Consider the following 13,114-nt stretch of genomic DNA (forward strand, 5'->3'; position numbering starts at 1 on the left):
CAGCTGGTCCTCTGGTCATGCTGCCAGTATGCCTGATATCTTTCTACTACTACTACTGGCAACCTCCAGGTAGAGGTAGGGGTGTGTGTGTGTAGCAGAGTAGAACAGAAGAGACAGATTCTCAGTTGCTTTTTATAAATGAGTTTACTAAATATAAGGGAGGGTTACATGGAGATAAATAAAAAAATCATTTCTTTTCTGTTACACATCTACATTAACGTATGTTTGGTTACATCGTACTACCTATCTGATGTCTCACGGTCATGGTGATGATGGTGGTGTCGTGTCTGCTCAAACAAAGAAACAGAGTATAATTTCAGATGTATGTGCTCACTGACACAGGGGCGTAGGGCCCACGGGGACACTTGACCCGGGCGCGACCCCGTGGAGTCACACGGGGCGCAAAATTGTCCCCCACACTTCCTGCCTGGCCTGCTGCTGCCTGTGTGCCTCGGCATGCCTGGGCTTGCCTGGGCGGACGTGCCGCCAAAGCAGGCCTCCTGGTGGGCATGCTCAGGCTGCCTGGAGGGGCGGGGAGGAGAAGGAGAGGAAGAGGGGGCAGGCGGATACTTTGTGCAGGCGCCAAAAAGGACCCAGCAGACAGTGAGAAGAGAAGGGAAAGGCTGCACTAAATGAAGTCATTTCCTGAAGCGAAGCCTGCTTGCACCGAGGGACAACAAACATCTACAGGTAAGCAAAACAGGCTGGCTGGCCAAGTGCCTGGTGGGCGGCCTTCTTTGGTTGGGATCCAAGAGGGGGGATCCGCCATTTTGTAGGAGGTGGCCTGTGCGCCGGTCTCCCCGTCCCCGGCTGCTCTGAGGGGCATTTGGCCCACCCGATGGGCAGCGGCAGCTTCTGGAGCCTCTTTCCCGCTATGGCAGAGGTGGGAAACTCTTAGCTCTGCCATGGAGGGAAGGAGGGCTGCAGAAGCTGCTGCTGCCCGTTGGGCGAGCCAAACACCCCCCAGGGCAGCTGGGGGCAGGGCAGGCGCAGGGCAGCCTTCTTGGGCTGGGATCCGTGCATGGGGGAGTATCTGCCGTTTGGGAGGGGGGTGACCTGGCCGCCAATGGCTGTGTGGTCATTGTCTAGTGGATCTTGTTCCTAACGTTTCGCCTGCGTCTGTGGCTGGCATCTTCAGAGGGGTATCACAGAGGGAAGTTTGTTATACACTGTGTTCAGTAACAGACTTCCCTCTGTGATACACCTCTGAAAATGCCAGCCACAGATGCAGGCGAAACGTTAGGAGCAAGATCCACCAGACCAAGGCCACACAGCCCAGAAAACCCACCACAACCAGTTGAATCCGTTGGGCGGGCCAAACAAGCATGTTCTATAACGTGGTGGTGATTTTGAGATTAACTGGTGCAAAAAATCGTTCTTTGGTAGTGGTAAAGGGCAGCTGCCCATACGGCGGGACGGGGGGGGGGGGGGGCGCAAAACCCAGATTTTGCCCCGGGCACCATTTTCCCTAGCTACGCCTCTGCACTGACATGTAAGCGATGGCTGTCTGACTGACCAATAGCTAATCAACTGATCAGGTCAAAAACAACTTGTTTACATACAAACAGTTAACCCTTTTATAACTGAGTTGTGACAGACACTTGCAGAATCCCAACAAATAAAACGAAACATATTCATTGGAGAAGACAGGAGTCTTCAAACATTTATTGAGAATGATGTTACAAGGCAAAGGTGAGTGGCAATCTGGTAGCATTCCTGAGATGAGGTTGTCAAGAAAACGGATGCAAGTGAGAGATAAGAGGTGGAAATCCTGGGTTTGTAAAGAAGAGTGGCAGATTAACGTGGACTAGAGACAGCAAAGGAAGAGAAGATGGATTGGAATGAACAGGAGGACCAAGATGCTTGAAAAGAATTAACTCAGCTAGCAGAGAGGAAGGAGTAGAAACCTGTTGTCCCCCTTGGCTTATATAGGCAGGCAAGCCAGAAGACTTAAAACCAGTTGAAAGCAATACCACAATAACATTTAAAATCAAGACTCATACCTAATTTGCCATAGGTATGGATGTTCATGGCAGACAGGTACCCACTGCCAATCTGAAAATGGGAAATAAATCATGGCATGTTACCTTTGCCTTTCCTGTTTGGCCTGATCATGCTCAGAAATACTGAACACATGGGACTAGCTTCGGTAATATTGTCACCACTGGTTTCATTCTGAGAGACCTGCATGATCCAAGTGGCTGTAATTTGGGTGTGCATCCAAAAATCATTTAATGAACCTCACTCTCTTCAAAGTAATTCAAATTGACTTGCACCCAATGTGGATTCATTGGGGGAGAGGCAAGATCCTATTATTCAGGTAAGTGCAGGAGAGCCAGTGTGGTGTGGTGGTTAAGAGTGGACTCTGATCTAGAGAACCGGGTTTGATTCCCTGCTCATCCACATAAGCAGTGGAGTCTTAACTAATGAATCAGATTTGTTTCTCCGCTCCTCCACATTCCTGCTGGATGACCTTGGGCTAGTCACAGTTCTCTCAGAACTCTCGCATCCCCACCTGTCTTACAAGGTATCTGTTGTAGGGAGAGGAAGGGAAAGGAGTTTGTAATCTGCCTTGAGTTTCCTTTCAGGAAAGTTAGGGTATAAAATATCCAAACTCTTCTTCTTCCCCTTTCTCCTTGCTGCTCAAGAGGACCTTATTTTGAGACAAGCTATTAGTTGCTTGTATTCAGTAGATCCACACTGATTGGCAATAGCTGTTCAAGATCCCAGACAGAGAAAGACCTTTCCCATTCTGAGCTACCCAAGATGGCTTAACTGATAGGGGCAGTTACCTGGGACTTTCTGCATCCCAGCGCGGTGTAAGTGGTTAAGAGCAGGTGGATTCTAATCTGGAGAACCAGGTTTGATTCCCCAGTCCTCCATGAGTGGCAGACTCTTAACTGATGAACTGAATTTCTTTCCTTGCTCTTCCACATGAAGCCTGCCGGGTGACCTTGGGCCAGTCACAGTTCTCTCAGAACTCTCTCAGCCCCTCCTCCCTCACAAGGTGTCTGTTATGGGGAGAGGAAGGGAAAGGAGCTGGTAAGCCACAAGTCTCCTTACAGGAGAGAAAGATGCGATATAAATCCAAAACTTTTCTTCTCCCCCGGCCCCCCCTCTGACCCATAGCCCTTCCCTGAAATAGGTATGTTTAGGGAAGAACAATCTGCCCTAAGCTAGCCAGAGGCAGAAAACAGGAGAGGTTTGCAGGAAAGGAGGGAAGTGAGCTGGCAGGTCAACTCAAGAAGGGCTGCTCGCTTTTGTTGCCGAGGACAGTAATTTAGATTATCAGTTCAGGGCGGTTAATGGCTGTGTTTTAAACTGCCGAAGGTAGCCAGCCACTTTCAAGCCGATCAATGCAGCAAAGAGAAAGGGGGTGGGGAGTGTTAACTATTGAGGTGACCAAATGCCATAAAAATGGTAAGGACACTATGCGTGGGGGGGGGGCTCTTCGTAAGGGGTGGAGCAAACCCCCCTTTAAAAAGGAAGCTTGCTTTGTGAGGAGAAGCAGAGAAGGGAGAATCCTGTTGAGACAGCAGAACTTTGCTGGACGAGTCCGACAGGTATGGAACCTTCGGGGTAGCGTGATTAGCACAAGCCAAGAAAACATCTTCCTTCTGTATCCCAAATCATGTCCCCTTTGTGTTTGCTCCACTTTCCCCATGTTAGTTTGGGTGACTGTGAGTAGCAGAGTGCTGGACTAGATGGACTCTGGTCTGATCCAGCAGGCTTGTTCTTATGTTCTTATTGTAAGTTGCATTCTTCTTCATCATCTTTGTTTTCTTCTTCTTTGTTTTCTTCTTCTCCTCCTTTTCTTCTTCTTTTGCAGTGTGATCAAAAATTGCTTTTGAGGTTTAGATGGATGAGCTGCACTTTCTTCTGGCAGATTCTCTCTGCCTTCCATGCTTAGCACATATCCTTTTCTCCTTTTTAAAACAAAAATGCTTAACTGTTTTTTTAATCGTTTCTGAATACAGCAGGAATCTAGCTGCACCTGGACAGCATGTCCCCAACATTAGTTTTTGTGAGTCAGAGTTCACTTCATCTGATACACTGGGGAGTGTATCTATCTGTTCCAATTTTTATACCCGATAAGAAGAGGGAATTGTTAGACTTCAAGAGAATGTTGAGGGAATCTGGAAAATTTTTGTTATTTCTAAATACTGATACCCACTTGGACCCTTAAACAAAACAGTTTTTTTTAAAAAGCCTATAGATATTTAGTTTTAGGGATGCCAGATGTCTCTGTAGTCTGGAGATGAGCTGTAATTCCAGCTGGACTAGATGGACTCTGGTCTGATCCAGCAGGCTCTTTCTTATGTTCTTATTCCCAGGCAACACTAACAAAAATATCTCAAGTTGCCAGTGCTTTCTCTTAGTCTTGAAACCAGTCAAAATATTTATTTTTTGCCAAGGCTTAATTTCTCATTGAATGTCTTTCATACTTTGATATGTTATAAAATCAGTATTTTTCATCACATTCTTCTCATAATAAGCTTCTATAGGTGACATTAGTGGAGGGTTAATTCTTTTGCGTATAGCTTCCCAAATTCTAAAAATCTCTGATTGCATGGCTTCCATTTTTACTATGTTCTTTTCATTAATTTTTCTATCTATAAGCAATTATATAATCCTTCTTCTGGATCTGCCATTTCTGATTTTATTATAGGTCTGGGTTTCTAATCCAATCCGCAATCCAAACCAGACCAGTTGTTTGATAATATAATTTAATAGTAGGTGCTGCTAGCCTCCTCTCTCTTTCTCACCTTGTAAAACTTTAATCTGATTCTTGGCTTTTTGCTATTCTATGTAAACTTATTAATCTGTTTTTGCCATTCCTTCAGGGATTTTTCTTGTATATAACATTTGGATTGAAAAAATAATAATTTTGGCATGACATTTATTTTTGCCATGTAAATTCTTCCTAGCCATGACATTTTTAGTGTGTATTATCTTTACAATTCCTTTGTATCTTTATCCATTTAATTTTATCATTATCTTTAAACAGTTTGTCGCTTTATTCAGTCAGGTTTATTTCCAAATATTTGATTTACAACCTGTAATCCTACTAACATCTTCTTCCAGTTTTAAGAATTTAATAATTATTTCAGTCTCCTTCCTATCAATTTTGTAGCCCCAAAGGGATCTGAATTTTTCAATGTGTTCCATTATATATTGCATATATTCCATTATATATTGTGAGATTTAAATTGTCAGTGCCATGTCATCAGCATAGCTTTGCATTTTAAACTCTTCTAAGTCCCTGTTTAATCCTTTAATTTTAGAAGCTTGTCTGATCATAGCAGCCAATACTTCTAGTATAAGAATGAATAACATTGGAGATAATGGACATTCTTGGCATGTGGTTTTTTTTTTCAAATTGAAATCCACCTTTTAGGACTCCATTCATTAAGATCTTCACATGTTGTTTTGTAGAAATAGTTTGAATCCAGTTCATAAATCTTGAACCACAATTTAAATGTCCAAGACCGGGCTATATTATTAAATACTTTTTCTGCATTTTAAAAAAATAACGTCCCCCCCCCCCCCATTCTATTGCAGCAGCTACTAAATGGATGCTATCCTTCATATATCTTTTCAGTACAAAGCCTGTCTAATCTTCATGGGTTAATTTTGTTATACATCTCCTTATCCTTTTTGCCATTGTTACACTTGTTGATGAATGAGTCTGAGTATGGAAGGATATTGGTGAGGCTGTGGATGGTGGGTAGGAGGAGCATTGCCAGAAACTGCACAAAAAGCTCCTCATCTTTGTCTCTGCCTAGACATGCATCCCAAGGTGTTTGCTTGCCTGCTGCTGGCCGCCCTCGTAGCCACTGGCCTCTCCAAATGCATGCCCACATCCCGCCAGGTGGACAGTCAAACAGATAAGCACAGGACAGCCATGTCAGGACCAGAGAGGATACAGAAGAGTGATGCTGAGCGGCTCATCCGACGGGAGTGGCCGGGAGAGCCATCTTGGTACCAGAAGCATCTGATCTCCCAGTTCCTGCCCCATATGTATGCTGGTAAGAATTCTTCCATGCATTCCCTTTTCATTCCCTCCTAGAGAGGCATAGCTGGGCCATACTGCACCCGGTGTGCATTCTATGTTTTCTGCCCCCCCTCCACGATGCCCTGCCACCCCCCCCCCCCACTTACCTTAGTTCAGCCTGGAAAAGCGGCCTGTTCCCTTCAGGCTGAAAACAGCCTGGTGGGAACTATACTTCCCATGAGACCTTGGGGCCTCAAGGGAACAGGCTGCTTCTCCAGCTTGCACTGTGTGTAGGGGGGCAGGGGGCAATTTTCCACCCACCCTAGGTGCATGTCCAGAGGAATGCGCCTTACCAACCCCCTGGTAGCTCTGCCTCTGCTCCTACATCTAGCACCACTGAATCATGGATCAGAATTAATGCAGCCAGAGGGCTCTGCAGGGCTATCTGTAGTTCAGGCCCTCCTACAACAACAGACTTCTCTGATCTGTGGGCAGCAAGTGACAATAAAGTGGGTCCCCCCACTTTATCCACTCAATCTAACACAGAAAGAGAAGCTGCAAAAACAAGGCTTCTTCTAGTGGCCTCCCTGTCACCCACCTACCTACCTCCTCCCCCACTACTGAAATAGCTAAGGGGGCACCAGGGGGCTGAAGCCCCGGGAGCCATTCCCTAGGGTCACATGGAAGATACATTGCAGGGTCACCCCGTTCACAACTGTGCCTGCCCCTGAACTCCACTGCCCCCTACTGTATTCGTTTGCAAAAAATACCCACCTGCATAAGAGGAGAGGTATAATAGAGTTCCTTCTGTCTAACACAGAAAGATAAACTGGGGGGACTCAGGACAAGAAGATTTAGTTAATTTCCAACCAGCATCTTTGTAAGTTATCTCAGAAGTTGTTTTTTTTTTAAAAAAAACACAACAACCTGAAGGGCCCGGTACAAATGTAAAGAAGTCTCCTGCAAGAAAGTGATCTTGTTCCTCAGCAAGGTGCCCTCCAAAGCATCCATTTTCTCCACGGGAACTGATTGGTCATCTGGAGATCAACCATAATAGTGGAAAATCTCCTGGGGTCACCTGGAGGGAGACAACCTGAATTGTTATCCACATATTGTCAGGGCTGCTGAGAATCACACACCCCTTTTAAAGAAACTAAAAAGGAAGCAGGGAAAGGAAAAGAGAGGAGCAATAAACCCTACTGTTAAATCAACTAAGTCAAATAATACTGAACTTTCAACATGGCATACCAAAAAAACATGGGACTCCCTATGATGCCTTAAGAAACAAAGCACAGGAGCAAAGCCTCTCTGGGAATCCAAATTCTCTCATTTTCTCCCATTGCTTAGCTGACAAAACTACCAAGTGCACTCTTCCTCGCTAGAATGTCAAGTCACACGTAGGATTCAAGTGACTGATTATGAATCCCTAGAGAGTCTTCTAGCAGTCCTCAAAGACCCAAGATTTGAGCTATCAGCCCAGAGCTACTGATTGCATGCTAGCTGCTTCCCTGCTCTCACGTAACCACAAAATGCCTTCTCTGAGACCCCTACAGCAACCTGAGCCCAGGGAATTTTGTGTCTGCTTCCCCTCCACTTCTTGACAGCTCTGCACATTGCAGAGAGGAACCAAAGATCTCCTGACGAATGCACAGCGAGAAATGTCAAACCAGAGCCTTTTGGATTTACAGATCAGTCTCCAAGTGGCTACATTTCCCCATGTCTTTTACTACTACAGATGTTTATGTGATCTGACAGATACTGATATTGCACTATGGGCTTGAGGCTCAGTGGAAGAACATCTGCTTTGCAGGCAGACAGTCGCAGACTCAATAGTTGGCATTTCCAGTTGCAAGGATCAGGAAATAGGCAACATGAAAGAGCTCTGCTTGGGACCCTGGAGAGCTGCTGCCAGTCTGAGTAGGCAATCTGACTTTGATGGACGAAGGTCTGATTTAGAATAAGGTAGCATTGCGTGTATGCATGACTGCAGGAGCCCTCGCATCTTTTTCTAAAAACTTGGAAGGTCTAGCTATAATAATGTTCACCAGGTTGCTGGTTCCACTGAAGCAGCTCCAGTCTGCAGTCCCTGGGAGCCTCATCTTACAAGCAGATTGGCTTGATTCTGAGCAGGACATTTCTGGGTGACCGTGACGGGCAACTGGGCTCCTTCAGAGAGAGACACTTCCTGAGACATAATATAAGCAGACAGACATAATATGGTTATGTATTGTCGAAGGCTTTCACGGCCGGAATCACTGGGGTGTTGTGAGGTTTCCGGACTGTATGGCCGTGTTCTAGTAGCATTTTCTCCTGACGTTTCGTCTGCATCTGTGGCTGGCATCAGCAGAGGATCCTCTGCTGATGCCAGCCACAGATACAGGCGAAATGTCAGGAGACAATGCCACTGCAACACAGCACACATACAGCCTGTGTAAACTGAGATTAGCCTTCTGTGCCAACTTTAAACTGTGTAAACCAATATCGGCCTTATGTGCCAACGTGGCCACGCAGAGAAAGATTTAAAATGGCAAAACCACACAGTTACGAGTAGCGAAACCATGCAGTCACGAAACTGCGAACGGAAAACAAGACAAGGGCAAAGTATGGTTCCTGCCACAACACGATAGCCAATCAGAAGAAAGCAGCATAGGCAGGGAGATTGTATGTATGCACCTACGTGCTTATGTAACAGCATAGCTTTGCGCCAATTTTTTTTTAAAAAAAAGTTCCTGCCCCAACACAACAGCCAATCAGAACAGACCTGATGAGCAGAACGCATGTGCGTGGGGAGTGTAACGTTGTTTGAATCCGTGATAGACATCAAGGTCCTCACTAGACACATACTGCAGTGGGGAGGGAGCAACCTCGATGAAAAGGTTCTGTTTCTTTTGAAACCTGGTTGTATTCGTCTTTAATTTTCAGTGGGGATTCTGCCAGTATCAGCACCTTTTTTTAAAGAAAAAGATTACTGAATAGATTAAACAAAATTGAGACATTTCCAGAACAGCTCCGCTGAACAGAAATCAAACTCCTTGTAGCTGAAAACCATTCAACTGCCTGCAGGGTTTGTTCTTCACTTGCAGCATTTAGAAGCTTTGATTCTTAGGATGTCAATGAGGTTTTAAGGGTCTCAGTTAGCATCAGACTGCCGACGACCTGGAACATCTAGAAGAGAGAGGGGTTGGGGATTGAATCCATGGTGATTGAATCCAGAGATTCAGGGTAGCTTTAGCCAATCGGTGCCCCGCAACTACCTCTAATTAACCATGGTGCTTCCTCCATGACAGCAGAGCTTGCTGGGAAAGAGAATTCTGTGCAGACGGATGATGACTTCCAGAGCTGGATGGACTTTGGACGCCGAAGCTTAAAGGATGTGAATAAAGATGCCTAAATGAATATTTCTTGCCAAAGCCCCACAGGGTAGGGAGTGGAGGAAGGGATACAGGTAGTCATTTCACTTTCATGTGGTCCCTTTTCAGATTATGTCTCATGCATATTTGCATTAACATACAAACCACGTAACCCACTGGCAGCCAATTTAAGTGTGGTATTTCTTATTTGTATAATAAGGAACAATGCTCATAACATACAATAATATAATTCACTGTTGTATCATCACATGAATTATTTTTCTCTTTTTTCATTCAATAATCTAAACTAAACCTTTTCTCTTTTTTCATTCAATAGTCCTTTCAAAGGTGTATCCACATTCATATAAATCCAAATTCATATAAATCCAAGTTCTTGCAATTGATAACAAAGTTCAGTCATAAATATTGCAGTCTTCAATTCATTGCTGGCAGGAACGCATCGCACGAAATTGCGCTCTTCGGTGCCTTCATCAGTGCCAATTTGCCATTTACTTGTACATGAGGTGTTCTATAGGTAATCTGTCAATGGATATTACATCATATCAATTCATAGCTCATTTCAATGTCTTATTGAATCCATCACTTATTAAACACATATATATACAATATACAATATACAATACAATATAAGCCCACGGACCGTAACAAGGTGCTCCATTTTAAATCATATCACCCACGACGTTTACGTAATAATTTACCATATAATGCTTTAGTGCGAGCCAAACGTAATTTTACAATGGAATCTGGATTTCATACGGAAGCTAATCGTATTGTGAACAATTATTATAACCGGGGCTATCCCAAAGAGGTCCTATATGAAGCATGGGACAGAATCTCAAAAGTAGATCGTTCCTCCTTGTTAAAACTGAAACAACAACAACAACAATCTCGCTTAATATGGTCTTTAGATCACACCAATTTAACAGCAATTATTAAACGCAGTGTTTACAAACATTGGCATGTCATTTCAGACTTACCTGGGTGTCAGACACCTCCTATGATAGGCCTTAGACGTACAACCAACGTGAGACAGTTATTGGTACGTGCTAATTTATTAGTGAAACAGCCTTCTACACCAACATCATATGGACATTTTCCATGTGAAAAATGTATACAATGTAATTTTTCTATGTCTGTTCGTTCTCTGAAGGTTCCTAATACTGAGATTGTATGGACATTACGTCAATTTACTAACTGTGACTCAGATAAATGTGTGTATGCGATTATGTGCCCATGTCCTAAAATGTATGTGGGAAAAACGTTACGCCCCTTAAAATTAAGAGTGTCAGAACACAGAAGTTGTATCAGGGCTAAGAAAATGGAAGCACCACTGGTGGAACATTTTTTGACGCATAACCATACGGACACTGACCTCCGTTTTTGTGCGTTACAGCAATTTCAGGGAGATTCTCCTCACATGAATTTAGACAGAATTATCCTCCAAGCAGAAAACCGTCTCATATATAAGTTTAGAACAGATTCCATTGGATTAAACAGGTCATTGGATTTTTCTTGTCATCTTTAATACTGTGTCTTTAAGAACACTGAACAGGTGTTACTTATCAGCTGTGCACATAGCTTCAACCAGAGAGAGTCAGCTACCAGAGGAAGGTGTGGTAGGATCTAACAGCTTCTTGGAAAGCGTTTGTAAGTGGAACTAATAACATTAGTGAGCTTAATAATTGCTCATTTCAGTATATATGTATGTTATAATTGTATATATATGTGTTTAATAAGTGATGGATTCAATAAGACATTGAAGTTTGAGTTTCATGAATTGATATGATGTAAATATCCATTGACAGATTACCTATAGAACACCTCTGTATGTACAAGTAAATGGCAACTCATAACTGGATGAAGGCAATCAAGAGCCGCACTGCAAGGATGCGTTCCTGCCAGCAATGAATTGAAGACTGCAATAGATGTATGACTCAACTTTGTTAATAAATTGGTAAGAACCAGATTTATAAGCAATTTGACGAGTATGAATGTGATATAAATCTTTGAAAGTATCTATTGACTGAAAAAAGAGGAAAAGGCTTTAGTTTAGGATTATTGAATGAAAAAAGAGAAAAATAATTCATGTGATGATACAACAGTGAATTATATTATTGTATGTTATGAGCATTGTTCCTTATTATACAAATAAGAAATACCACACTTAAATTGGCTGCCAGTGGGTTACGTGGTTTGTATGTTAATGCTTATTTAGACGTTACCTACATCTTTGTTACCTTTATTATCATGCATATTTGCACCAATTAAAAGTGTCAATTGTATGTCTTTGTGAGTGGTTAATAAATGGGGGTGCCGAGTGGAGAAGGACTGTCTATTCCAGCTCATTTGCCAACAGATCATTATGCAAACAAGCAAAGCAATGTACAGCACAGTGTAACTGTAAAATTTTAATAGGTGTTACAGCCACAGGCCTTAACAACATAACATAAAGCCATATCAGTAAGAGAGATACAGTAAAATAAAAATATACAATCTGCATCATTCAGTCAAATGCTACATGGGATTCATGAAATTTTGAAAATTACTGTGGGAGGTGGAATGTGCACCTCACTTGGAGCCCTTGGGGGGAGGGGAAGAACGCATTCTACTTTACAATGTTGACCTTTTGACACAATGTCATTAACAGAAAAGAAACTGAAGCAGAAAACTCGTTTTTATGTTTTTCATTGCGTTTCCCATGTTAAAATTTTCTCTGATTGACAGCTGCGGAAATAGCTCGGCTGGGTTATTCTGGGCTTGATGGGCCGAGGTGTCCACAGAAGGCTGCCTCATATGTCTGACCTACCTTTCTCACTTATCTACAAGAACCACTTTTCAGAAGATTCTTTCAGGCTATTGCAAGGGAAGGCCATGCCCATGAATTACGGACTCGAAACAAATATATACTCGTGTATAAGTCAACCCGAGTATAAGTTGAGGCACCTAGTTTTACCACAAAAACTGGGAAAACTTATTGACTTGTGTAAGTCGAGGATGGGAAATGAAGCAGCCAGCAGCCCAGAACAGGGTGCCGCCGCCATTCCTCCTCTGCCCTAGGGAGAAGGCTGCCGCCTTTTCTCTCGGGCAGAGGAGTTCCCTGAACTGTGCCCTGCCCACCCCCCCACCCCCCCCGCGTTACTTTAACAAACGGAGCAGGCTTGAGAAGAGGCCTGCTGCCTGTGTTCCCTTTCAGGAAGTAGTTTGGACTTGGTGGGAACTACATTTCCCAGGGAAATATAGTCCCCAGCAGGCTGTTTCAGCCTGGAAGGGAACACAGGCTCTTCTCAAGCTTGCTGCGTTTGTTAAAGTAAGTGTGTGGTGGTGGTGGTGGGGGGGGGGTGTCGCGGGGGGAATCACTGACTCGCGTATAAGTCGAAGGGGGGCATTTTTCAGCCTTTAAAAAGTTGAAAAACTCGACTTATCCGCGAGTATATACAGTAAGCCTTCACAGTTTGTTTCTAACCATCTCAAGCACGCTGGGTGACCTTTGGCCAGTCATATTCTCTCACCCTCACCTATCTCGCAGGGTTGTTGTAAGGATAAAATGGAGGAGGGGAGAAAGATGTAAACCACTTGGTTCTCGAGAAGAAAGCCAGGGTACAAATGAATTAAAGAAGTAAATATGCAGCCCAGCAGGTTGCTGAGTCTGATGGACAGTAACATGTTTATTCTTTGATTAAAGACATGCCAGAAAAACTTCATGAGAACATAAGAAAGAGCCTGCTGGATCAGACCAGAGTCCATCTAG

The 13,114-nt window shown here is 43.7% G+C and overlaps 1 protein-coding gene across 1 annotated transcript; it reads left to right on the forward strand.

Annotated features, from left to right (window-relative positions):
- The first annotated feature begins 3,514 nt into the window (after positions 1–3,514).
- LOC125445245 (gastrin/cholecystokinin-like peptide) lies at positions 3,515–9,567 on the forward strand. The gene is made up of 3 exons (XM_048518207.1): positions 3,515–3,563; positions 5,787–6,029; positions 9,283–9,567. The coding sequence occupies exons 2-3, from the start codon at positions 5,789–5,791 to the stop codon at positions 9,384–9,386; spliced, it is 345 nt and encodes a 114-aa protein (XP_048374164.1). The 5' UTR covers positions 3,515–3,563; positions 5,787–5,788; the 3' UTR covers positions 9,387–9,567.
- The last annotated feature ends 3,547 nt before the right edge of the window (positions 9,568–13,114 follow it).

This window comes from Sphaerodactylus townsendi, linkage group LG15 (assembly GCF_021028975.2).
Source record: "Sphaerodactylus townsendi isolate TG3544 linkage group LG15, MPM_Stown_v2.3, whole genome shotgun sequence".
Lineage (NCBI taxonomy): Eukaryota > Metazoa > Chordata > Lepidosauria > Squamata > Sphaerodactylidae > Sphaerodactylus > Sphaerodactylus townsendi.